General features: G+C 40.7%; 2 protein-coding genes and 1 long non-coding RNA gene across 3 annotated transcripts in view; 2 read left to right on the top strand and 1 right to left on the bottom strand.

The window, feature by feature from the left end:
* LOC122660142 (phytochrome B) overlaps positions 1-7,530 on the top strand; it is a 42,855-nt gene extending 35,325 nt beyond the window's left edge. The window contains exon 4 of the mRNA XM_043855325.1: positions 6,657-7,530. Coding sequence (XP_043711260.1) covers positions 6,657-6,876 — 220 coding nt within the window. The 3' untranslated portion in view covers positions 6,877-7,530. The remainder of the gene's footprint in view (positions 1-6,656) is intronic.
* Positions 1-14,603, bottom strand: part of LOC122660146 — a 21,825-nt gene extending 7,222 nt beyond the window's left edge. The window contains exon 1 of the long non-coding RNA XR_006332630.1: positions 14,484-14,603. This is a non-coding gene — a long non-coding RNA (uncharacterized LOC122660146). The remainder of the gene's footprint in view (positions 1-14,483) is intronic.
* Positions 10,210-25,892, top strand: LOC122660143. Its single transcript, XM_043855326.1, has 13 exons — positions 10,210-10,757; positions 11,232-11,649; positions 11,811-12,477; positions 13,048-13,088; positions 13,483-13,551; positions 22,108-22,208; positions 22,385-22,463; positions 23,521-23,619; positions 23,804-23,872; positions 23,999-24,048; positions 24,162-24,243; positions 24,954-25,048; positions 25,727-25,892. Exons 1-13 carry the CDS (start codon positions 10,333-10,335, stop codon positions 25,851-25,853), a joined length of 2,322 nt encoding a protein of 773 aa, XP_043711261.1. The 5' UTR covers positions 10,210-10,332; the 3' UTR covers positions 25,854-25,892.

The raw sequence follows: 25,892 nt of genomic DNA, 5'->3' as shown, positions 1-25,892 counted from the left end.
TCGAGCTACAACAGCTTGTTTTTTGCTTCTTCAAGTAGTTCGGTTCCCTCCAACAAATGTGCAATACCCGGATGTTGACTTCCTATCATCAGGACTGCCAGCCCAATCTGCATCAGTGTATACTTCTATTCGGAGATGGTTATGTGGAGAATACAAGACTCCCTTTCCAAGAGAGGACTCGAGATAACAGAGTCTTCTGTATGTTGCTTCCAAGTGAGAAGAGTGAGGATCATGCATGTATTGACTGACGACACTCACAGCAAATGTGATATCTAGTCGGTTATGTGAGAGGTATATCAATCGGCCAACTAACCTCTGATAGCTACCCTTGTCCACTGGATCACCTTCCTTACTCTTCAAATGTGTGTTGGGCTCAAGAGGGGTATCTGCTGGTTTACACCCAAGCATCCCTGTTTCACTTAATAAATCCAGGGTATATTTCTTTGGGAGAGAGATATGCCCTTACCTGAATAAGCAACCTCAATCCCCCTAAGAAATACCTTAATCTGCCCAAGTCTTTGACTTCAAATTCGGTGCCCAAATAAGTTTTTAGCTTCTGGATCTCCTGTGCATCGCTGCCCGTGATCACTATGTCATCAACATAGACAATCAAAATTGTCACCTGCTGTCCCCACCTTTTGACAAACAATGTATGATCAGCATTGCTCTACTTATACCCATAAGCAATCACAGCCTTATGGAATCGGTCAAACCAAGCCCTTGGTAATTGCTTCAGACCATACAGAGCCTTCTTCAACTTACACACATTTCCCTGAGTCTCTGAAGAGGTAAATCCAAGAGGTATCTCCATGTAAACATCTTCTTCCAAGTCTCCATGTAAGAAGGCATTCTTCACATCAAGTTGTTGGAGTTCCCGTCCTTGATTCACAGCACAAGAAATGATAACCCGCACAGTATTCATCTTTGCTACAGGAGCAAAGGTCTCTTGATAGTCAATTCCTTGGGTTTGAGTAAACCCTTTAGCTACTAGTCTTTCTTTGTATCTTTCCTCTGAGCCATCAGTCTTGTGCTTCACAACAAAGACCCATTTACAACCAACAACTTTCTTCCCTAGTGGAGGACTCACCAAATCCCAGGTCTAATTCTTCTCAAGGGCAAGCATTTCTTCATTCATCGCATCCTTCTATTTCTGTTCGGCTATTGCTTCTTGCCAACTGTTATGGATGGAAACAGAGGATAAAGAAGATACGAAGGCATGGAAAGCTGGAGTTAGAGAGTTGTATGACACAAATTGGAAATAGGATGCTGAGTACAACTCCTTTTTGGTTCGCGAATAGCAATGGGTAAATCAAGACTGGGATCAAGAGGAGGCTTACTAGATATATGACTCAGAGCAAGACTTGGAGTAGGAACAGATGCCGATTGTGTAGTGTCGGTGGTGGTGGTCTCTTTGTACCGAGCGCCATCAAGAGGAAAATCAGTTCCTCAAGAGTAAGTCTTGACATTATTCTCCCCTTGGACCTGTTGTTGTTGCTCAGTCTGTCCCACTTCTTGTTCTTGACTTGGAACTCCATCTCCTAGTTCAACAGAAACATCCTCTATAGTAGGTATCTCAATGTCTAGAGGAGAAATCAGCGGGACCTCTTCACCACTTAGAATCTCCCCCTGCAGAGGTACCTGTTGTTTGAAGTAAGCCTCAGACTCCCGGAATACTACATCCATAGTGACAATTACTTTTCGTGTAGGAGGATGATAGCATTTATAGCCTTTCTGGGTAGCTGACACCGAGAAAAACGCACCGCAGTCCTTTAGGATCAAACTTGCCGTGTACATGGTGATTCCTGGCAAACACGACATAGCCAAAGACCTTTGGAGGCACAACAAAAGTGGATTTTCCAAACAACATGTCCAAGGGACAGCGGCCACCTAAGACTCGAGAGGGAAGCCGATTGATAAGATAAGTAGTTGTAAGGACAACATCACCCCAGAAGCGAGGAGGAACAGCCATAGTAAACATAAAAGAATGAGCAACCTCCAATAGATGTCTGTTCTTGCATTCAGCCACTCCATTTTGAGCAAGAATGTCAACACAAGAAGTCTGATGTATAATTCCATGGCTGTCCAAGTAGGAGCGAAAGGCACCATCCATATACTCTTTTCCATTATCTGATCAGAGAATCTTCACATTGGCATCGAACTGGGTCTGGACCATTTTATGGAATAGAGTGAAACAAGTGAAGACGTCACTTTTACTATGCATCAAATACACCCAAGTTGTTCGGCTAAAACAGTCAATGAAAGTTATGAACCATCTAAACCTAGAAGTAGAAGCACCTCGGGCAGGGCCCCACACATCAGAATGTATCAAACCAAAAGGCACATTGCTTCGATTATCAGAAATAGGAAAAATGCTTCTAGGTTGGTTTGCCAAAGTGCAAGCATCACAAGAAAAATTATGTTTATTACACCGTTTCACTAGACTAGGAAATAAATCAGATAAAACTCCAACAGGAGGATGGCCCAAACGACGATGCCAATTATTCAACTCAAATAGTGCAGAATCAAAATCAGAAGATGCCGGCTGAGATGTCAAAGCTGCTCGGGAACTGTCAAGCACATACAAACCACCAACCACTTTACCACATGCAATCGTACTATCCGTTGCCAAGTCCTGAAACAAACAATGTGTTGGAAAAAATGTTACTTTGCAGTTTATATCCTTAGTTAGGCTACTAATGGAAAGCAAATTAGTAGTAAACTTCGGAACATGCAACATCGATGAAAGGCTAAGAGAAGAAGTGCACTGCACAGATCCCTTCCCCGAGATAGGAGAAAGAGACCCATCAGCAACATAAACCTTGTTATGACTAGAAAGGGGAAAATATTTGGAAAAATAGATGAAGAACCTGTTATATGGTCGGTTGTCCCTGAGTCAATTACCTAAGAATCGGGCATGACCGAGGTGCAGTTCCCACCAAATGAAATACCTGTGGAAGAAGATGCATTGGGATTGGTAGGCAGAGACAAAGCCGAGGCAGCCATGGAAGGAGATACTAATGCCGAAGAAGATGTGTCCAATCATTCACCATGTCCCAAAGATTTTGCAATTCAGCCACAACTTGGGAAAGAGATTGATCAGGCTATTCGTCAATAGTTGCCTGATGAGCACGGGAGTTACTGGGCCGATTGGAACCACCATTCCCACTCCCGCGAGTCTCTGCAGGGCGACCATGAAGCTTCCAACATCGGTCTTTGGAATGCCACTCCTTCCCACAGTGATCGCATTTAATGGGAGGGCGATCACCAGATGTCTGATCGGTACTAGCAGACCAGGAAGAATTTCCTTGGGAAGCCTGTGAACCAGAAATAAGAGTCGATCGGTCCTGAGTAACAGGATGAACCATGGTTGTACGCCTACTATCCTCAACCGATAAAATCGCATAGGCTTGCTCCAGAGATGGAAGTGGGTCTCGGTTCAAAATATTGGCACGGATCTGATCAAATTAATATTGAGGCCGGCCAAAAAATCATAAACACATAAGCCATCCTCCCACTTATGGAAGGTCGTGATATCAACATCGCAGGAGGCAGTGAAGGTGCCCAGAAAGTCCAACTGTTGCCACATAGTACACATGGTATTGTAATACTGAGACAGGGACAACTCCAACTGCTTGGTAGAGTGAATTTTTTGACGAAGCTCATAACATTGGGCAGCATTACCAACCTGAGAATAGGTGTCCTTGGCTGTCTTCCTAATCTTTGCAGCCGAATCAAGGAGATAACGCCCGACAATATCTTGTTCCATGGAATTAACCAGATAGGACATAACCAAGAAATTGAAGTTCATCCATTGATCCTGTGCAGAACCAGTCTCAAGTTCCCAGTAGGCCTGACCTGAGTACCCGTGATGTAGCCAGAGAGACCACGGGAAGCAATGGCAAATAAGCATGATCGAGACCATAACAGATAATTACTGCCATTCAACTTGATGGGATTCACCGGAAACGGAATGAAGTCACGTTGCGACAAACCATCAGAGCCAGTTGAGGCAGAAGAGATCTCAGAGTTGTTAGGCATGGCGACTAGTAAAAAAATGCAAAAATAAATCCCCCAAAAGAATTTAGTACATAAGGAGGGAAGGTAAAAAAACCCTCGATGGGAGTAAACTCACCACCAAGGGTGAGTAAAAAAACTCGGCAGGGAGGGAAAAAGCCTCTCGCGAGAGAAAAAGGAGAGGGCGAGAGGAATGCGGGCTGGAGGGAGTGGCGGAAGGTGGTGGAGAGGCTGGCGGAAGGTGGTGGAGGGGCTGTCAAGGCTTAGCGGAGGTGGCGGAGGGTGGTGGAGGGGCTGGCGAAAGGTGGATGAAGGTCTGTGGCTTGCAGTGGTGGCTGTCCTTAGGGCAAAATCACGATGGAGAAGAGAGAGAGAGAAAGGAAAAAACTCAATTCCCATATCCCCGGAATATTTTTGGCTCTGATGCCATGTAGAATTCCGTGAATACTGGCTTGAGTCAGAGTGACTACAACCATCTTTATTTATACTAAAGAGAAGAACATTCTAGAATGAGTACAAGGACAAAAACACCCTTAGGACAATTCTACCCTTGAACCCATATTACAACACCTTTCTTTCTCCTCTACCTATTTCTCCTTTTATGCTTGACATTGGGAAACACAGAGAAGTGGATGTGGTTGATATTGATGATTAGTCAGGAGGTGATGCTAGCAATGAAAAAGACGTAGTTGTGTACAAAAGAGGTGAATACTTGAAGGGAATGAAGACCTGCCAAGAGTCCTCTTTGGATCCACATCCTGAGCTCCATCCTCCTCAGTCAAGTGACATCCCTTCTCTTCCTTCTGATTTATACCTCCCTATTGTTGTTAGAAAGGGAAAAAGAGCTTGTACTAATCTTATAACCTAGTTTGTTTCCTATGATGCTCTCTCTCCTATAGGTCTTGCCTTTACTGTTGCTCTCACTTCTGTTTCTATTCCCAAGAATGTTACTGACGCTATGTCTGACCCAAAGTGGAAGCAAGCTATGTCTGAGGAGATGATGGCTCTTGAGAGGAATGGTACTTGGAAATTGGTAGATCTCCCTAGGGGAAGAGTCCCAGTTGAATGCAGGTGGGTCTACACAATCAAGTATCGATCTGATGGTGCTGTTGAAAGGTACAAGACAAGGTTGGTGGCCAAGGGGTACAGTCAAGTATTTGGAATTGACTACCCCTAAGGCAAATTACTCTTGTATCAAATTACAATAGGTAGGTATCTCGATTAGAATAGCCTACTAACCCTGAATGCAGGTGGATTATTCTAATCGAGATAGCCTACTAACCCTATATGCTCGATATACACTTTAACACACTTGGTACATGGTATAGCCATAGTCCTGAAGGAACTTAACGCCATTATGAGTACCTTGTTAGTCGTTCCAAATGGTGGCCACATCAGGTGAAATATGGATTCCATTAATTGGGAATCAATTGAACAGACACAAACTTCATTTACTAACGATGGTGACTTGATATTTGTGGAGCAATGTGGTTAATGCAGATGTGGCAGATGGATCTACCAGTGGTGGATTTCAGATTGATGGAAGAGAAGAAGAACTTGATCTGTTGGGGAAGAAGGAGAGAACATATTGTGGGGGGAGAGAGAGAGAGAGAGAGAGAGCAAAACCAGAATTATATATTGGGGGGGGGGGGGGAGAGAGAAAAGGGAGAGGCATTAACCCCAATTTCAAATCTACTAATTCTAAAAAGGGGTATCCAATGCACGAGGCTACTGCCATTGAGGGGTCTGGGGAGGATCATAATGTACGCAGCCTTACCCCCGCTTCGCAGAGAGACTGTTTCCTGACTCAAACAACCACTAGGTCACTATGGAGCAACCTTACGGTTGTGCCAAGGTCCACACTCAACTAATTCTGTTTTTCCACTAATCAAATCAACTAATTATGTTTTTCCATTAGTCAAATCATGGGGGGCTGAAATAGACAGACATTAGTTTAAATAACTACCTAAAATAAAACAGATATGGATTCCTTCCATATGCAGGCTAGAGGAAGGATCCTACTCAGACCAAACACCCTAAACAAGTAAGGAAACCAAATAAAGGAAGAAATATCCTTGCATGGGCTGAGGTGGAGTCTCCTAAACTGAAAAAAAAGGAAACTAAGTCTTATCATGTTTCCCAACTTGTCTAAACAACCAAGTAATAATAAAATGACAAAACAAAGTCCTAAAACTGGCCCACAACTGCGTAGTGATAAGGTTTCTGAAATTCAGAAACTATATAATCGCAAGCTGTAAACCTTCTTTAAACTGGGCCCCACTAGTTTCTAAAGATTGGAGAGTACTGGATCCGCAAGTCATAGAGAAACACCCATGCCATCGCAGGAACAGATCTTCTTTCACTTTTTTCTTAGAGAATACTGCATTACAACTGCATGAGTGATTCTATTAATGTGGGCCAATGAAGCAGCATGAATCCATTTTACTTTCTGTTTATTCTTTCTTCTGTCTTTATAGTGAAAATATTAGAGTAACCAAAAGAAAGAATAACCATTCATGATGTTCATAGGTGTTCCTTTCTTATTTTTGGCAACTGGAAGGCATATGAAGTCATCAATTTGCTGAAGCCCCCTCTCTGGGTTCAAGCCTCTTTCTTAATCATCTTCTGTCTCTTTGGTGTAGGATGATGTGCCCAGGGGAAGGCCTTCCTCCAGAAATTATCCAAGATATGTTCCATAGCAGCCGGTGGGTAACCCAGGAAGGCTTGGGCCTGAGCATGTGCAGGAAGATTCTAAAGCTAATGAATGGTGAAGTCCAATATATCAGGGAGTCTGAAAGATGTTACTTCCTCATAATCCTCGAACTTCCCATGCCTCGGAGAGCTTCCAAGAGGGTGGACTAGTTTCTTCCATTCTGACTCACTGGACTTCAGATAATTTATCACGCAGCCTGCTGCCTTGTTTCTGCAATTTCCAGGCTGCATGATCCCTGGCTCACAATGTTGCTAAGTACAAGCTTGACTTGGCTGATGAGTATGTAGGAAACACTCAAAAAGAGCTACATTGGATATTCTAATTCACTTTACTGGTCTGTGGCCTGGAGAGAAGCTGAAACCTACTGTTGTACAAGTAGTTATTACTCTCTTGTCTGTGTACGAATCTAGGATAACACTGATGGGGGTTGTGCCAGCTTCTAATGCAAATGTGATGGTGCGATATGTCATTCATCTGAAAGTCCCAAATGGGATGCAATTATATTTTTGTGATGGCTGTGTGGGGGCTTATGTTGTATTACTTTCTGTGGGTATTGAGTTTGGAATTGATGTGGTGGCATCATTCCTTATGTTAACCTTGTGTATGGTTTCTTACTTGTATGATGGTTTTCCTGTTCAACAATATGTAATGGAAGTTCTACAGCTTCTAGGATTATTACCTGATGCCTCCAAGGCCTTGTTGTGCCCTTTGTCTATAAAACCTATTGTACTTGCCTGACATCCTTTGTCAATATTTATGTAACATTTGAATCGTCTGAAAATATGATCTGTGAGAAATTGTTTTTAGTTTGTTCTCTTTATTTTGTATTATTGTTTTACAGCTTGACATCCTGTGGTTGAATTTATTACCCTATTTTTTTGGTAATTAATTTATTATATTGTACCATATTAATATTAGTGCTTCAATAATCTGCGATCACTTTTTTGCATATTATGGGGATTGGAGAACCAAATAACACCATGGAGTATAGACAGGCACCTGGCCAAGTTTGAGCTTCAGAGGCTTGTGTAGCCATTTGTTTCTTTAAGAGGGGACTGAGTCTGTAACTCAGGTATATGCTTAAAATTTGCTTATAAAAAAGAAGGGAAAGAGACTGGGCGCGTGCAGTGTGTTGCCCCTGCATCCAGACATAGGGGTGTGGGAAATGACTGCTGCACCCGTGGGATTTTCTGCCTTTCTATAGGATACGGTGGTCATTTCGTGTGCCCCTGTGTCTGGGCTCAGGGGCAGCGTACCACACGCTCCCAAGTAGCATTCTTTCTCTGAAAAAAATTTGGCCCAGATTCTTTAGTTGCACAGAAAAAATTGTCACGTGGGGCTGACATAATTTTTGTACACCCCAAAATTCCTTATTCGCATATCACATTTCATCCAAAGGAAATTAAGTGGCAAAACAAAGCATTGGAAATTTTCTGTGGAAAAAAAATGAAAAACCAGTGGAAAGATGAAGCTTCTTGAAAAGAAATGGAAAACTTAAAAATACTAGGGGACATGCCAATTATAAAGGATGATGCATTGGTAAAATTTGATATCTGACTAGCCGATTCCCTAGGTTTTCAACTATTAGAATTGCCACATTATTTTACCACGTGGTACAAACTTATAGATATAGGGATCCGGATCAGCTACCCACATGGGGATGGGTGGGGACAGACCTGACCCCTCCATTGCGTGTGAGTCCCATACCCTAGAAATGGGTCTCACACCCCCATGGGGTATTCAGATCTGTCCCCACTTGTTCCCATGTGGGTAGCAGAAAAGTGAAAATTTCGGGCAAAGGGGGGTGTTAGAAAGCATCTCTCGTTAACACCCAAAATTTTTGCCACTTGGCAGGTGATGAGGCAATTAGACAATTTCAACCATATGGTTATCAGGTAACGGTGTGAATTTGCCACACATCAAAGACAAATACTCTTTTTTGTAAATGGTATACACTTGTGTGGATGTCCATGCAATCTTTCTCTCCACCGTTTGGGTTGAAACTTGACATGTAAGAATGAGACTTTCGTTTCTACCTATATAATGGAACATTTCACACTAGCATCTTATTGATTGTTAAATCCCCCTTTTTGCATCTCAGACATTAAAGTTGTCAGTTGTTGCAACTCCATTCCCTCCATCGTCACTACTCTCTCTCGCCCCCTCCTTCAACCTCCCTATCTCTCCTTCCCCAACTATTCATAACCCCTCTACCCCCACCATGTTGCTTCTTCTTGTTATTGTTGTTTCACTCCTTTGAAAGAAAAGGGAAGAAACGATTTTTGTTTTCTATTGATTTTCTAATCGATCCCCTGATTATTTTTCCTTATTATTATTATGGGAGACAAGTAGGCCAAGCTAGCAATGTGCACCAATGGAAGCAGTGGACACACACTCATGGGTGACAATCATATCCTGTTCGGCTTGGGGTTGAAAATCGGCCATCGTATTGCACTCAACTCCTAAGCCGTCGCGTTGGATTCCATGCTGATCCAATGGTCACTAGATGAGCTTAATTCAAAAAATAAAAACTGCCACCCAAAATTTAAAATGATTGGAACTCATCAACCAACAATTGAATCAACATGGAATCTGATATGGCAGTCTGGGAGTTAATCCCACCACAATGGCCGCTCAACCCCAGGCCGCAAGGATCCAAATCCAGTTTTTCTCCATTGTCTTAGAATGGCCACCAAATCCAAAGAACTGGGAGAGGAATACTTAACCCAGGAGGAAACCAATCCGACATCTTGTGTGGCTTTGCATTAAAGTTCAAGAGCTTCAGATGATGTCTGTGCTTTAAAGTTCATGAGCTTCAGATGATGTCAGTGCGGTTTGTCATTTTATTGAGTAGATAAACTCATAAAAGGACAATCTTACCAAAAAAAAAACTCATAAAAGGACAAACTGATAAGAAAATAAATTCAATTAAAAAAAAATTACCCCTTCTTTACCTTTTAATCTTTCTGAAGTGCGAGGAATCGGATGATGGCTTTTCGGTGATCACAATTCACAACATTCACAGGATCAAAGAGTCACTGTGAATGAGTTGCAGTGAAAGCAGTAAAAAGCTAAAGAAAGCTTCTACTTTCAATCTTCATTCTTCCATTAACAAAGCGAAAAGGTAAGAAGCGTAGAGGGAAGCGTTCTAGGTGTGTGTATTGTGTGGTGGAAACGAGACAAGCAAGTTGCCCCCACTAACAAAATAAATTATAAATAAGTTCTGGTTGGGAAAGAGCCACCTTCAGCAGCAGCAGATTATGAGATAGACGAGAGAGAGAGAGAGAACAAGAAGGGATCGAATAGAAAAACCAATCCTCTCCAAAAGGAAGTGAAGACTCTAAAAGCACCAAACGAAAGCAAGAAGGGAAAGCACTCTCGTTTATTTTTATCTTCAAACCAAATCCATTTCATCAAGAAAAGGAAGCAAACCCAGAAGGATAAACACAGACGGTTTGTGTGTGTGTGAGAGAGAGATAGAGTACGAGAAGGTAGGACACCCATTCATGAATCTATTCATCATCTCGTCTTCCTTCATCGATTTCGCAGTATTTTCTCGCTAGAAGCAGGAAGAAAATTCATTGGGTATTGTTGACTTTGCCCTAATGGACACCCCTCCAGCTGAGGAGCTGCTGAAGAAGATCCAAGAGCTTGAAGCCGGCCACGCTAACCTCAAACAAGAGATGTCGAAGCTGTTGCTTAGCAGTGGCAGCACCGTCACTAACAGCGATGGCAAATCGTTTAACGGACACCAGCGCTCGCATTCGGTATCGCCAGAGAGATCGAGAATGAGCGCTCCGAGGAGGAAAACTGGTGGTGGGCTCGAGGGAGCCACCGCCTACTTGAAGCAGAGCTCATCTTTCAGACATTCGTCTCCGTTGCAAAGGGAGAGCAGCAGCCGTGATGCTCCCAGTCTGAGACCAGCTGCCCCTGCAGCCGTTAATTTTTCGAATAAGCAGTACCTTAATATTTTGCAGTCTATGGGTCAGTCAGTTCATATACTTGACCTCAATGGCTGCATAATTTACTGGTGACCCTTCTTTCTCTTCTAATTCCAGTTTCTTATTACACTTCTCATTTTCCCATTTCCTTCTCTGCTCACATGACATGCTTGCTTTCTGAGAACTATAAGTGAATGGGCGCGCTTGTCTCTCTCTCTCTAATGTTTGTTTGTGTGTGGGCTGTGGGAGTATCGTTTTTGGGGTTTGTTGATGGTTTCTTTCAACAAGTAACAATCATAAAGGAATGTTGATCAATGGGTGTCTTTCAGTTGAGTCTGGTTCTCGCTTGCGAGTATATCAATCATGAAGGAATTTTGATCAATGGGTGTCTTCAATAGAGTCTGGTTATCATAGAAAGACACATTTCTTGTTTCATAAATTCTTGATTGGATGATGTCTCAACGTAGCCCTTTTCCAGATGAGCCTAACTTCTCAAAACCCGATATGAAGGTTGGTTCTTTACTTTTTTATCTTTAACCATTTGGTAATGTTCCATTTGGCAGGAATCGAACAGCAGAAAACCTTTATGGTTATTCAGCTTCAGAAGCCCTTGGTAAGGATGCGATTGAGCTCCTTACAGATGCTCATGACTTTGAAGTAGCAAGTAATATGATAAACCGTATAACCATGGGAGAGAGCTGGACTGGCCAATTCCCTCTAAAGAATAAACTGGGGGAGCGTTTTCTAGCCATTATGACCAACACTCCATTCTATGACGACGATGGTACTTTGGTAGGGATTGTTTGTGTCTCGAATGATTCACGGCCCTTTCAAGAAATGCGCCACCCATTCTCTGTTACGAAGCCTTTGGAAGCTGATTCCAGCTTCTCTCGGTCAAAGACTACTACTACAGCTATGAAACCAAATTTAGATTCTCAGCAACCTCTGCAAGTTGCAATTGCCTCAAAAATATCAAGTCTGGTGAATCTCTTTCCTCCTACCCTTTTCATGCTTCTATTTTTTTTTTTTTTTTAAATCTACTCTCCAGACTTGCTTTATGCACCAAGAGCAAGATAATGGTGATTGTTTTGTGAATTTTTTTATAGTGTAGCATCTCTTGATTGTTAGAACTACCAAAACAGGCTTCTAAAGTGACCAACAAAGTCAAGTCAAGAATTCGGACTGGTGAGAACGGTATGGAGCGTGAAAGTGGGAGCGGCGATAGTCAGTATTCTGATCATGGTTTCTCAGATGCAGTTCTCTCTGACCATAGGGAGGATGCTACTTCAAGTGGAGCTAGCACACCTAGAGGAGATGTACCTCCATCTCCCTTTGGTGTGTTTTTGCAGGGTGCTGTGGATGAAAAATCCCCTGGAAAATCCTCAAAAGATTCTGGTGAGGAGGGTTTAGGGAAGCCTGGAATCCAGAAGATCATTACTGCAAAGGCAGAAGCATGGATCAATAAAAAGGGCATATCTTGGCCTTGGAAGGGGAATGAGCGGGATGGCCCGGAGGCAAGGACTACACGTTTTGTCTGGCCTTGGTTGAATCATGATCAAGAAAATGAATTGGATCATCAGAAGAAAACTGATTCCGGTGCAAAGCCAGAAAGCCAAGGTGGTGAGAGTAACCGGCCCAATAATGACGCTTCTGGGTCCTGGTCCTCATTTAATGTTAACAGCACAAGTAGCGTGAGTAGCAGTGGAAGTACCAGTGGTAGTGCTGTTCATAAATTGGATATGGATTCTGACTGCTTGGATTATGAAATCTTGTGGGAGGACTTGTCAATTGGAGAACCGATTGGGCAAGGTAGTTATTTTTCTGTGATTGATATATTTTTTTTCTGTAACTTTTGGCAGAATCTTACATCTTTACATTCCGCTCAGCCTGAGCTGGTAATAGAATAATTGACTCTCTTGTGAAGTTTCCTAAATCTTAGAATTTTATTCCTCTCTCTATTTTCACTTACATGTTTTTCTAACATATTTTCATTTATATGAAATTTCATATAATTTTGATGCTTCTAGATTCAAGATACTATTATTATTTTACATTGTCGATCATGTATTTGATATTCCATTCCAAAATCCACTCTATCTTAGTAAATATAGTGAAGGAAAAGAACTCAAGGGCCTACTGAGTTATGAAAAAACTTATGGAATAATTGCTTGGGGGGAGAGGGAGCCATACAAATGTTTTTCCATTAATGACCATTCAATGTAATAGTTTCTTACCTATCAAAAAAAAATGTAATAGTTTCTTACTTTCCACCTAATGTATCTATAAATCTTGGTTCCTAGTGTGGCAATCTTGTGATGCTTCTCCATATGCTTAGATGTTCTTCTGAGATGAAATTTTTGAATTTTCATATTTTCACAGGTTCTTGTGGAACTGTATATCATGGCCTCTGGTATGGCTCGGTATGTCCCTACAGCCCTTTTTTCTCTTTTCCTTTTTTAATCTCATTAATAGGAATGAACCAACATACTCTGTCCTTTAGCCTATATTTTGGGGGAAGAGACATCTGTTTATTCCTTCCTTGATATGGCATCTTTCATGTTACTTTATAACGCATGACATGTGTAGAACATTGCTGAAAATGCTAGTTATAATGCAGTGACTTGCCAATGTACAGGCATGGATGTGTACTAGGCATTTGCAATCGTCTTCTTATATTATGATAGTTTTGGGGGTTGGAATACTTTTTATGATCGGATCATATCCTATTCTTAATCAATGGTGAAAGAATCGTGGCATATCTCCCAATCTTTTTTTGTTGATTTCAATGGTTTCCTTTATGTGTGTTGTGTTCAGGATGTTGCGGTCAAGGTCTTCTCCAAGCAAGAGTATTCGGATGAATTGATATATTCTTTCAGACAAGAGGTCATTTTTCTACTTAAATTTGCCACTCTTTTTTCCCACTGTATATTGGTTTAATCAATCATTATTTTCTTTACAATTTTCCTTCTACTGAACCTGGTTTAAAATATGCTTTTTAGATGAATGTCTGGTACACTTGGAAACTAAATTTCATTTAATAAGAAAGTTCTTGCTGTTGTTAAGTGCTCTTCTTAACTGTTCAGGATTTTGGAGAATGTTTTATTCTTTAAAACAAGCATTTTTTTTTTGTACGAGTAAAAAATAAAAGGCACAAGTGTGTGTGTGTGGTTGGTGTGGTTCTACCGGACCAGGCAAGCCTCTCACAGATCAAGTGGTTAATAATATTGATCCACTGGGCTCCTTCCATTTGTTTTGAAATATACCTACCCTCTACCCTGGCACATGGCAGAGGGCATACTTATTCAACTTCCCCATTCACTGAGACCAACTTCTAAATAGTCCTCTCGTGTAAGGTCATATCGACCACATTCAACCCAGAATATATTATCTCTCATCACTCTTTCCCAATTCAATTTCATCGTCTTAATATTTTTGTTTCTCTTCACATGATTGCGAAATACCTCTATATGATAGTTTTCTATTTTAAAGTCTTCGATGTGATGCCTTGTAAATTTTGCATATCCACACTGTCTGAGTTTTAGGGAATTTCTAGGTATCCACTGTTGGGATTAATCAAACCCACTTGTCTAGTGTGTATTGAGAAATACAATAATCCAATGTAAAATTACCAAGCAAATTTAACCAAGCAAATAACTGAAAATAAAATTGCAAGCAAGCAATCACACAATCAACACCACGAATTTTACGTGGAAAAACCCTCCAGTGTAGAGGGAAAAAACCATGGGGCAAATCTTGCACCAATCCACTATGAGAAAAATAGGAGTACAAAGATTCTGTCAAGTTTTTGCCCAAACTTGAGATGTACAAGCAATTGGAGACAATACAATAGGGATTACCTCACAAGAAGCCAAACCAAGTTCTCACCATAAACACCACCTCTCACAAAGTCTCCTTGCTTTGAAGAGAAGTTGTAGTAGAAACACAAAGGCTCCAAAGCCAATCCCAAGTTTCCTACTCCTTTCCTTCTCCTTCTTCTTCTTCTTCCTTCTTTTTCTTTTACTTTTTCTTTTTTTTCTCTGGTTTTCCTTTCTGTTGAGAGTTCCTCTCTGGAGAACGACTCACACCCTCTGCCGATTCAAAAGCCAAAACCATAAAATAAAAGAAAAAAAAACAAAGCCTAAAAAGGCTCTCACAATTCCATCGCCTTAAGCCCTCTATAGAGTATGACGGTCCAAGTTCTAGGAACTTGGACCATGGGCTGGACATTAGTAAATGGGGCTGGGCCCCACCAACATCCACTACATTAAGAAGCAGATTCTATTCCTGGTCACACTAGTCTGCCTAAGATTATTGGAGAACAATGTGAGAGTCTTCATGTAACAAGTAAATTTCATTTTGGAAATATCTTGTATTGAAAACTGATGCTGAAATTTCTATTTTACTTGTTAAGTATTGAAGCATCAAAGAAAGGGAAGAAAACAAGGAAGAAACTAATGGACTATTGGCAGTTGGCAGTGTGTACAGCCTGATGGATGTGTTGTCATTGTTGGCAACAGTCCAGAGATGTTGTGGGGGTCCAGAGAAGTTGTGAGAGCAGTTTGGAAAGGTTTGGCAGTGTCAGTGCAAAGCAGACAGTGTGTGGGAGTGTTCAGGTTTAATTGGCAGCTTTTGGCATCATCCGACTGTGATTGGCTGTGTTTTGTGGTGTTTGGTAGCATGTGGTGCAGTGGCCAGGGGCATTCAGTGGCATTTATGTAGGTTCATGCAGATGGGGTAACTTTGGAGCCAATTTCAGCAGTCCAAATGGCAGAAGCAGTCCAAATGGCAGACTTGGAAGATGTCATTAACTGGGAAGTTGTAGAGCAATGAGTCATCTTTCCAACGCAACTGGAATCGTGTCAATCCGAATCCGTAAGGTGAAGATATAGACATTTCCGTATCGTTGCGCAAAAATGGCTCAAAATGGAGTGTATTGTTGTTGGTGATGTGCCACAGTACTTGGCATTGAAGTGGCAATTAAAAAAAATTATTGCCACATGGCATGGCCATCAGCATGCCCCATGGCACTGGCACATGGCACAGCAGGGGCATCAGCTAGCCACATGGGCCGAGGGGCAGAGCTGCATGGCAACCACAGCAGCAGGCAGCAGCCCATGGCAACCAGCGGCCATGCCATGGCACAGCAGGCCAAGGGCCACGCAGGTACATGGGGTCATAGCAGCCTCGCATAGCCCAGGGCCAGCAAGGCCAAGGCCCCATGGCCATATGGGCAGCACACAGACAGCAAGTGACTACAGCCACACCACAAGCCCGTAGGGCATGGCGCTCATGGCACCACACAGGCACAAGGGCACGGCAAGCTCCGCACACGGGTCTGCCCAGCTAGGCCATGCCACAGGGCCGAAGACCTATATAGAATTGAGTTCAATAAACAACCAAGTATCGAATTGACGACAAGTTGTTCGATCATATGCCCATGTGAGGGTGAATTTTCGAAAGCTCTGGGGAAGCTATTGTATGAGAATGGTTTTTTGGTTCCAGAGTGATTGGAACCATTGGATGGGGATCCAAGAGCCGAGATTCCAATCAAGAAGCACGGAGTAGGTTAGGTGGTGTAGATTCCAGCGTGCAATTGTTGGTTGGTCAGGGGTATGGGCTTGCCATGGACCAGTACTACACAAAATCATGGGCCGCGTGAGATTCCGTAGCCAAAGTTTTCTTTTGTTGCATAGAGACTTCCCTCTAAGCCGCAATGCATGTTGTCATAAGGGTTCGACTCACACTGCGGTGTGGCGCCATCATACGGTGAGCAGTCTTGAGATTCCAATTGCTTGGCCAGGACGTGTCAGTTTTCTTACTGACAGAACCGCGTCGATCCAATGGCCCAGGTTCCACGCACCAGGTTAAACCTTGATTGGACGGCCCATAGGCAAGCCGACCAGGCTCGCGATGTGCGTCTGTGTCATGCCAACCACCAGTGACATGCTGAATGTCACGACACTTTCCTGAATTGACCATTTTGCCCCTGATTCATATTTTGGCCATAATTTGGCCATTCTAGCTCCAAATTAAGTGGTTCAAGTTGTTGTGTGCTCCAAAAACGAGAAGAACAATGTAGGAACGCTGTGGAGACCTCAAGACACCCTTAAAATCCCAAAATTCATGAGGAAGACTGTACTGCCTATTTGGGAACATGGTGCTGCTCCAAATTGATTTGGGAGATTGTTTTGAGCTTGTGTGGAGCTGTGGTAGTTGAAACTCGTAGTGTATTGAGCAAGTACGAAACCCAAAGGGGGTATTGTTCCGTGGATGTAGGCAATTTGCCGAACCACGTAAAAATTGTGTATTGTGGTTGTTGTTGGCTTGCATAAAAGTGTATTTCGTTTTATTGGATGGGCCTATATCTCCTGGTAGGCCTGACCATTCTTGGCTGAAGGCGGAGAGTGCATGTGAATTGTAGCTGGCAAAATTGGGCGACTCTAACCAGTGGTGTTTTCAGCTTGTGTGTCGGTGTTGGAATAGGGTTACAGTTTTGGGATTAAAATTTGAAAACACCGATTCAACCCCCCCCCCCCCTTCTCAGTGTGTTGAAGCCAATTCAACAGAAACACAAGAAATGTGTGGTTCGGCCGTAGGCCTCTACATCCACGGGGAAGGGAGAATTAGCCTTTTTTATGTGTTTTCTTTCCACATTACAATGGTATATATAGAGTCCTCATCTCTCTCCCCTGGGTACGGGTAGTAACCCGACCCGATACAACTCAACACTCCCCCTTAAGTTGGAGCGTGAACATCATAAACGCCCAACTTTCTAAGAAGAAAATGATATTGCTCTTGACTAAGAGCTTTATTAAAAATATCTGCGACTTGCTGTTTTGTTGAAACGTAAACAGTCCGGATCTGACGAGCCGAAGTTTTTCAGGAACCATTGACAATCAATCTTAATATGTTCTATCCGTTCATGGAGACCGGATGTGCTCCAATGTGTATGAAGCACCCATTGTCACAATAAAGATCCATAGTTTTGGATGTGGCACCCCTAGGCCCTAAGTCCTTGAGCAAGTAACGTAACCAAGTCAGTTTAGAAGAGGTACTAGCTATGGCTCTGTATTCGGCTTCAGTAGAAGATCCTGACACAGTCGATTTTTTTTTACTCGTCCAAAAATGGGACTTAATCCAATAAAGGTGCAATACCCCATAATAGAATGGCAAAAAGTGGCACAACTAGCCCAATTTGAGTCGCAGTAAGCACTGACATGAAGATTGTTAGTAGAAGATAGCTGAATGCCTTTCCCCGGACATGACTTCAAGTTTTCGAGATTAGTGAATAAGAACTTGTACAACATAAACTATGCCAGGCCTTGTTATTGTGAGATAAATCAATCTTCCAACTAGTGTTCTTTATTTTGTTAGATTGAAAATAAGTTTACGATCTTCACCATTTAATTTCATATTTTTCTTCGTGGGAAAATTAGCTGGTTTGGTTCCAAGCATAGTTGTCAAGGCGGCAAAGCGACCCAAGGCGTTGGAGGGGTGTCTAAGCGCTTAGGCGACAAGGCGCCCGCCTAGGCGACCAAGGCACCCCCAAGTGTTCTTTTTTATTTCCCCCTTTTCTAACATTATTTTGTATGCTACAATATATACCTTATATCATCACAAATCAACATTAAGCCTTCTCAAGTCATCAAAAATCAACATTAAACCACATTAAGTCACATCAAGTCATCAAAAATCAACATAGAACTAGAAGACAACAGAACTGAAGAAGCAAGCTATTGGAAGTTTGAAACAATCAAACATATATCTGGTTTATACTAGTCTCACACTTGATTTATACTGTTCTTAGAAAATATGATCTTATCTATAAGTAATTAAATTGTTCTCGATTTAGAAAAATGTTCTTGTTCTCTAAGAAGTTTGACTAGTCAAATTATTTTATTTTTACAATAGACTTTTAGTATTAGGAAGAGCACAAAACCGGCTTTCCAACAAATCCAAAATTTTTTAAATCTGATTTATATTGAAGAAGTTATGTTCCGGTCAAACCTTATTTGGTATGCGCGTATGCTGTCAAAATTGCTCTGAATGAAAATATTTTCTTAGATATCTAAACAAATGAATATTTTACCGCACTTTTGGTTTTTAGCAATGTTTTATCATATTAAGATTTATAGAATTTTTAGATTCGAGAAAAACCCCAACATTAGAAGGTTGAAAATTTTACCTACCGTCGAAAATCCAGTTTTTGTTCTTGAACTGGGGGGTTGACTTTTTATCCTTTTGGAATTTGATTTTTTACCTATTTTTATTGGATTCAAATAAGGGGTATTTGCTTATTTATGAATAATATCTTAAGTAAATGAAATAACAAATATAAAACATTTACTTAAATGATTAGGCAGATGTAAATTTGGAAAAGCAATTGTGAGAAGCCTATTTCACCCACAAATTGACTTGTGTAGACGACAAACAAGATTATGCTCCCCCTCTCGGGAAAATCTGGGCGGTAAAGACATGTAAACATCTTCATCAAGATCACCCTATAAAAAGGCGTTGTTGATATCCCTCTGAAAAAGAGGCGGACCTTTAATAGAAGCAAGCGCTGAACTCAACATTACTAATCTTCATCAAGATCACCCTATAAAAAGACTTGTTTTTATCTCCCTGTTACGGTTCATTTTTGTAGTACTGTGCTGCATTGGACACCAATTCACTTACTCTTCGTAAAATTATATAATCCTTTATACTTTTCATGAAGGTGTTATCTTCGAAACCCATAGCCATATCCAATGTTCTAAAACCCGACCCAAGCACTGAATCAAAATGTCCTCAGGTTGATTCAAAAGTGTCTAATCTGGGGTCAAAGCAATAAGTGCACATGTTTTTGTGTTACTTTGGACAATTAATTTATGATTACCTTCTCTTTTTTATAAAGACAATTAGTATGTTTGGTCTGTAGTTAACCCTAGGAATTACTTACCAAAGTTTCCTGTTAAATGTTTGTTCAATTACCTTCAAAGAGTTGGAGTTTCTAAATTATAAAACTACCAAATTTACCATCTATTAAATTAAGGAAAATTCTAAACATTTTGAAAATAAAGATCTGTATGATTAACAAGATATTTAATCCAAAAAAACTAAAAAAGTAAATTAGTATCCATTAATTAAGGGACTAATTAATAGCCCACTAATCAGGAAATCAAATATCGGTTTCTTTAACAAAAGAAATTCCAAATCAAACCATTAGACCAGACCTAATGGTTCAAACAGTTGAATCAAACAGTTCAGGACGGTTCATTGGGCTCTGCATGGTTCCATGTGGTTCTCACATATCCTGGGTTCAAGAAGAGAACTGAACTGAAGTTGTTGTCCCCAGATTGTTCTACTTTTTCCTGGTCTTAGTAAGCTTAAGAGTTTTGAGCAAATTCTATGAAGAGCAGAATTTCTTTTGGGTTTTTACTTGGTAGAAGTCTCATATCAGCTCCTTTTATCTTCTTTCATGCTCGCTTCAATCTTATTATTTTAGTTTCCATTCCCAGTCTGATTCTAACTGCCTTTCAGGGATCTCCTTATATTTGTTTGGGCTAATTAACTGCTATTTCTAAGGCAATAGAATTTTCCTAGCGGTGAATGCTGCATCAAAGGAGCACCTAATGGTTACTATGTATCAACTATCCCATTTTAATACTAATGAAGTTTTATATTTTGCATCCTTCATCCATTTCAGTGTAAACTGCTGCTGATAATATAAGTAGGGCATACAGAAACACTCCTTGGGCTTACTTACCCTGATTACAATAAATACTTAGAAATCTGGAGAGACAGAGTGGGAGTCGTTCTCCCATCTGGGGTAGTTTTATTGTTGAAGTAAAGCCTGTGTATAAAGGCTCTGTCCACAACTTCAACGAATCTAGACCTTAGTGCCCTAACCTGCGTTTTTTTTTTTTGGGCGGGGGAGGGGGGTTGTAGCCGGACTGATTCTCAGTTTGCGGATTCACAAACTTAGAACTCGTCCATGTTTTCTAAGTGGATGCAGAAATGACATAATGTGTATTGAAATTATGGATTCATTACTTCAATTGAATCTTCCCACTTAGATTCACTCCACAACAAATACAGAAAAAGGCTAGCCGAGCTGAATTGAATCCCAGATTAAGGGGGGATTTAGAATCAAAAGTTAGCAATATGCCGTGTAAATCTGCAACCGAGAATCGACTAATAACATTCTAACATGTCTGTCCTCTCTCTTTCTAAGTTCATAAGATCAAGTCAACTGATCTCCGTCCTGCCCTTCCCCCTCTCTTATCTCTCCTCCCCACCACCCTCAACCCACATGCCTCACTGCCCCCTTTGCATTTTTTTCTTTGATAGCAGACCTTTACATTCAATAATAACTATTTCCTTTTGTTACAAAACCAGAATCCTGCAACCAAACCAAGGCAAGGAGAAAGGAAAGAGAAGAGAGAAGAGAAGAGACAGCCAAAGTCATGGGAGGCTGCCTGCGGCTAGAATAAAATACCGAACCACAGGCCCCTCCACCTCCATTTTTATAATAATCATCAATAAAAATAACATGGGGACTAAAATTCCCCTGTTCACGTCACTGTTCATGACAGTTCACGTGAACTGTGACATAGTCCATAAGATCAAAATAGCCTTAGAAACTCAACACCTTTATCTTGTTTGCTATAGATTTATAGCTTTTTTTTTTTTTAGATTTGGTTTCACAAACCATCAATAATTAAATCAATGAATTTACTTGCACTTTGGTGATGTTCTCAATTTCAATGGTTTTTAAACTTGGCGCTCCTGCGCTCTTGAACTCGCTCTAAATTTTGTGCACCTAGATGTAGACCATAGCTTGTCTATCCAAAAGCCAGAATGGCCATTTCAGCAGTCCACATGGAAGAAAATCACAGCCATGTATTTATTTATAAAAAAAAAACCATGGGCAGAGCCGGTATACATGGATCTTTCCCTTGATTATTTAGGAATTAATTGCTAAAATACTTAATTTTGAATTTCTTCCATTACATTAAAATTTGGCAAATAGAACTAGTGTGGAATTTTTCTTTTCCCAGTAGCATCCTAACCTCAAGGAAATATATTGCACTTAGATTCTTTAATAAAATGCTCATAAGGATCTGTGCTGATGCTGAATTTGGAAGGATAAATTTCTGTGTTCCATTTCTGCCACATTATTAATTTTGATTTTGTTAGGTGACTTGATCATAATGTTGGCATCGAAGAAGTGATACTGGTTCTGATATTTATTTGTTTGTTTTGCTTTCTTGTTTTAGGGCATTTCTTTGGATGTATACTTTCTTGAGAGTATGGAACTATGTTTTCATTTAGGTGTATTTGCCCTAAAGTATATTATCTTCAGTGAAAGTGTCTATGTAGTCTGTTTTTCTTTTGATCTTATTATTAAATGTGGGCTTGAGAATTTGTTCTGAAGATTACTTTTCATCAATGAAGGTGTCACTTATGAAGAGGCTCCGACATCCAAATGTACTACTCTTTATGGGTGCAGTTACTTCTCCTCAGCGTCTTTGCATTGTTACAGAGTTCCTCCCACGGTTCATTCTCTCTCCCTTTGAAAACTTCAAATTGGGAGCAATCTGATTCATGATTCCGATGTTATGCCTAACTGTTCTGGAATTATGATCACATCTATGAACCTTTTTTTAGTTTATATTTAAAATTCTATTTACATTATTATACATCTTGGGCTGACTTCTTAATTATAATGCAGCGGAAGCTTGTTTCGGTTGCTTCAGCGGAACACAACTAAACTGGACTGGAGACGGCGCGTTCACATGGCTTTGGATATTGTGAGTATTATTGGCTATGTTTTTCATAAATTATTATAATTTCACTGAGATGAAAAGGGTAATAGTATGCCTAATTTAACAATTAGTTATGTATGATTTGGTATGACACCAATTATGAGATCTTATGCTGATGTTATGTGTTTTATTTATTATTTGTGTCTGTAATTCTTTTATAATCTATATTTATTTATATGGGGAAAAAGTAGCACAATGTTCGTGTGGCTAGGCCAGTGCAATGGAAGCCTGATGATATAAAGCCTTGGAAACAATGTGCCTATTGTCCTTCCAATCTGACACAGGATAGCCCCCTGGATCAGCCGCACGTCAAATTTGTGATTCCCACCATGTATTGGACTGTTGTGAAGTCAGCTGTTTAACTTTTTTTATCTTTACTTTTCAACCATTTCTTGAAGCTTTATTCCTCCGCATGGTAGACCCTTTTGGGCATAGACTTGACATATTGACCGTCCCTACCTGTGTGCAAAATTTTGGTGCTAGGCATACTTCCACAAGGCAGTTCTATGGCTTTATGTATGTACTTATCTTTGTTTCCCACATTATTACTGATTTCATTTTCTTAATGTTTTATGAGATCAATGAAATTATACCACAGCAGACCTGACATATTATATCCAATTTGCCATATCCCATGTACAAGTATTTGATTATAATACATGCCACAGAAGAAAAGTTAGGGAAACATTCTTCTCATCAGTTGTTTTTATGTGATTAGTTTTTTATTTCTTATAGAATATTAGAATAGCATTCTGCAGTTTTATTGATTACGATAAACAGGCAGCAAATGTTCTCCCATAATGCATGATCCTCATCCATGAGATTTCTTTAAAATAAGGGTGGCAATTGTCAAATTCATCTTTATTGCTGCCTTCCATACCTCTTTGTGTAGGGCTATGAAGATTTGCTTGTAGATTATTCTTGTTACTGATTAGACTATAAAAATTCTAGTGCCATAATTCTCTTTTTATGTAAATTTTTAGTCTGGATAAATTTCCGTCTCACAGATCTTGTATTATTTCTCAACTAATCTGTTCTACAGGCACGGGGCATGAATTATCTTCATCACTGCAACCCACCTATCATCCATCGAGATTTGAAGTCATCGAATCTTCTGGTTGATAGGAATTGGACAGTGAAGGTAATGTTTTATTTTCATAACAATGTTGTCTGTTAATGACTCTCTTCTCACCCTTCTCTTTTGCCTGTGTTTTCTATTTAAGATTGTCAACTCCCCCTCCCCCTCCCCCCCTCTCTTTGTTTTGTGGCAAAGGTAAATTTGATTATTGAGAGATAAATTAAAATTTTTGTCCTCTTGCTATTAGGTCGGTGACTTCGGTCTCTCACGTCTTAAACATGAAACATACTTGACAACCAAGACTGGGAAAGGAACGGTATATAATATAGAACTGTTGGCACTCATGTCTTTCATATTTCTTTTTTTCTCATGGTCAAAATATTCTGGTGTGGGACTTTATAACCAAAAGTACTCGTTCAACTATCTCCTTTTCTTTCTGTAGCCCCAATGGATGGCCCCTGAAGTTCTTCGTAATGAGCCTTCAGATGAGAAGTAGGTCCACATCCTTTGTAGCTTTGTTACTGGTATTTGATTCTTTTGGTTTAGGATTTCATTCTCAAATATAGAACCTAAAGGTACTTCATTTGCCACATGAAATCTTTAAGGTCCGACGTGTACAGCTTTGGGGTGATACTATGGGAGGTTGTCACTGAGAAGATCCCCTGGGAAAATCTTAACTCAATGCAGGTATTCTTATACAATATGCAATCATACTAGTATTCAATTGAGCTGGCACAAATGTTTCTTTTTAAAATAAAAAAAATTGTTACGTGGGTATTATCCTTGGTGCAACGGTAAGGTTGCCGCGGGTTCAAGTCGGGAAACAGACTCTCTGCGAAGTGGGGGTAAGGCTGCGTACATTATGACCCTCCCCAGACCCCGCAGTGGCGGGAGCCTCGTGCACTTGGTACGCCCTTTTTTTTTATCCTTGCGGCATAACTTTAACTTCTTTGAGGGACCATTGCTTAGAGCAGTAGACCAGTGGTAAAAGGTTTGGGCTACCAGAGCAAATGCCCAGGTTAAAGTCTTGAGGGTGGCCACTTTGCACAAAAATGCCAAAGGTTAAGACCGACTCCAAACTCACCCCTACCAGGACCCCGCTTAGACGGGACCGGCATTGGGTAATGGCCCTTTTTATAACTTTAACTTCTTTGACAGCATTCAAGTAAAACCAAAAAAGAAAGAAGAGAACAACTGCCGAGTGCACTTGGTAGAACTGTGGAGCGTAAAAGCCCACCCTACCAGGAGGTCTTGGGGTTCAAGCCTCCTGGATCTCATCTCCCATCCCTTCCCCATATAATAGGTACCTATCTAGAGAGAAAAAAAAAAGAAAGTTCATTGCACTCTTTTGCATAAATATGTTAATTGCAATTTTTTTTTTTGACTGGTTTCTGCAGGTCATTGGAGCTGTTGGGTTCATGAATCAACGACTAGAGATCCCAAAAGACTTGGATCCACAGTGGACATCCATAATTGAGAGCTGCTGTCATAGGTGCATGTCTTATCCTGCTTTTTTACCATTCTTATGTTCTGAATTTTTATTATAAAATTGCTCCACCACCAGGACAGAACTTTCATTGTATAGGTGTTTATCAGTCATCCCATGCTTTGTTGTCCTCAATAAAGCAGAGCTTGGTTCAGGAGTCCATGTTTCCAATCTGAGTTCATTCACCCGTACTTGTTCCCCCATTCAGTTTGTTTTTGGCCTATTGTTGAATGTTTGCCCCTTCATTCGTAGGCTTTTAACTAATCCTTGTTGAGCCTGATCATCAGTTTTCATGCATCGTTTTTGAAAGATTAGAGGGGAAAATTATGGTTAACAGTGTGCCAAAACTCTGTAGATCAGATTGCTAGGTCATCTGCTCAGTTCTGGGATAGTAACATCCCCTGTGACCCACTGGATACTCGGTACCAAAATTACTGATGCCTGCCATACGTTTAGGTGGTTAAAAGAAATTAAATCTTGGGATCGGACAGTTTCTGTGTCCGTAGGCAGTCATTTAAATGTTCAGATATTTTTGTCTGTATAATGAGAACCTGCATGTAATTATTTACAACATGGGCAGGGTTCTTGATATTTATCATGCATTTGGGTATGAAGTACATATTACATTTAATAATTTACCAATTCCAAGGGTCTTAGTTTTTGACTTTCAATTGGACAAAACAGTGATCCACGTTGTCGACCCACATTCCAAGACCTGCTAGAAAGGCTTAAAGATCTGCAGAGGCAGTATTCCATTCAATCCCAGTTGAATCGTGCAAAGCCTGGGGATACCACTCAAAAAGTGCTGTAGAACTGGAAACACCTAATGATTGAAGGCTGTGTATAGGCA

The sequence above is a fragment of the Telopea speciosissima genome, chromosome 4, assembly GCF_018873765.1.
Source record: "Telopea speciosissima isolate NSW1024214 ecotype Mountain lineage chromosome 4, Tspe_v1, whole genome shotgun sequence".
Lineage (NCBI taxonomy): Eukaryota > Viridiplantae > Streptophyta > Magnoliopsida > Proteales > Proteaceae > Telopea > Telopea speciosissima.
Note: the sequence above shows the minus strand (reverse complement) of the source record. Positions and strands in the feature narration are given on the sequence as shown.

Bases quoted from the DNA above. Each gene is read 5' to 3' on its own strand.
- LOC122660143 (XM_043855326.1), top strand. From the start codon at position 10,333: ATGGACACCCCTCCAGCTGAGGAGCTGCTGAAGAAGATCCAAGAGCTT. The intron at 12,478-13,047 runs GTAGTTATTTTT...ATATTTTCACAG, and splicing joins TGGAGAACCGATTGGGCAAG to GTTCTTGTGGAACTGTATAT. The intron at 13,089-13,482 runs GTATGTCCCTAC...TGTTGTGTTCAG, and splicing joins ATGGCCTCTGGTATGGCTCG to GATGTTGCGGTCAAGGTCTT.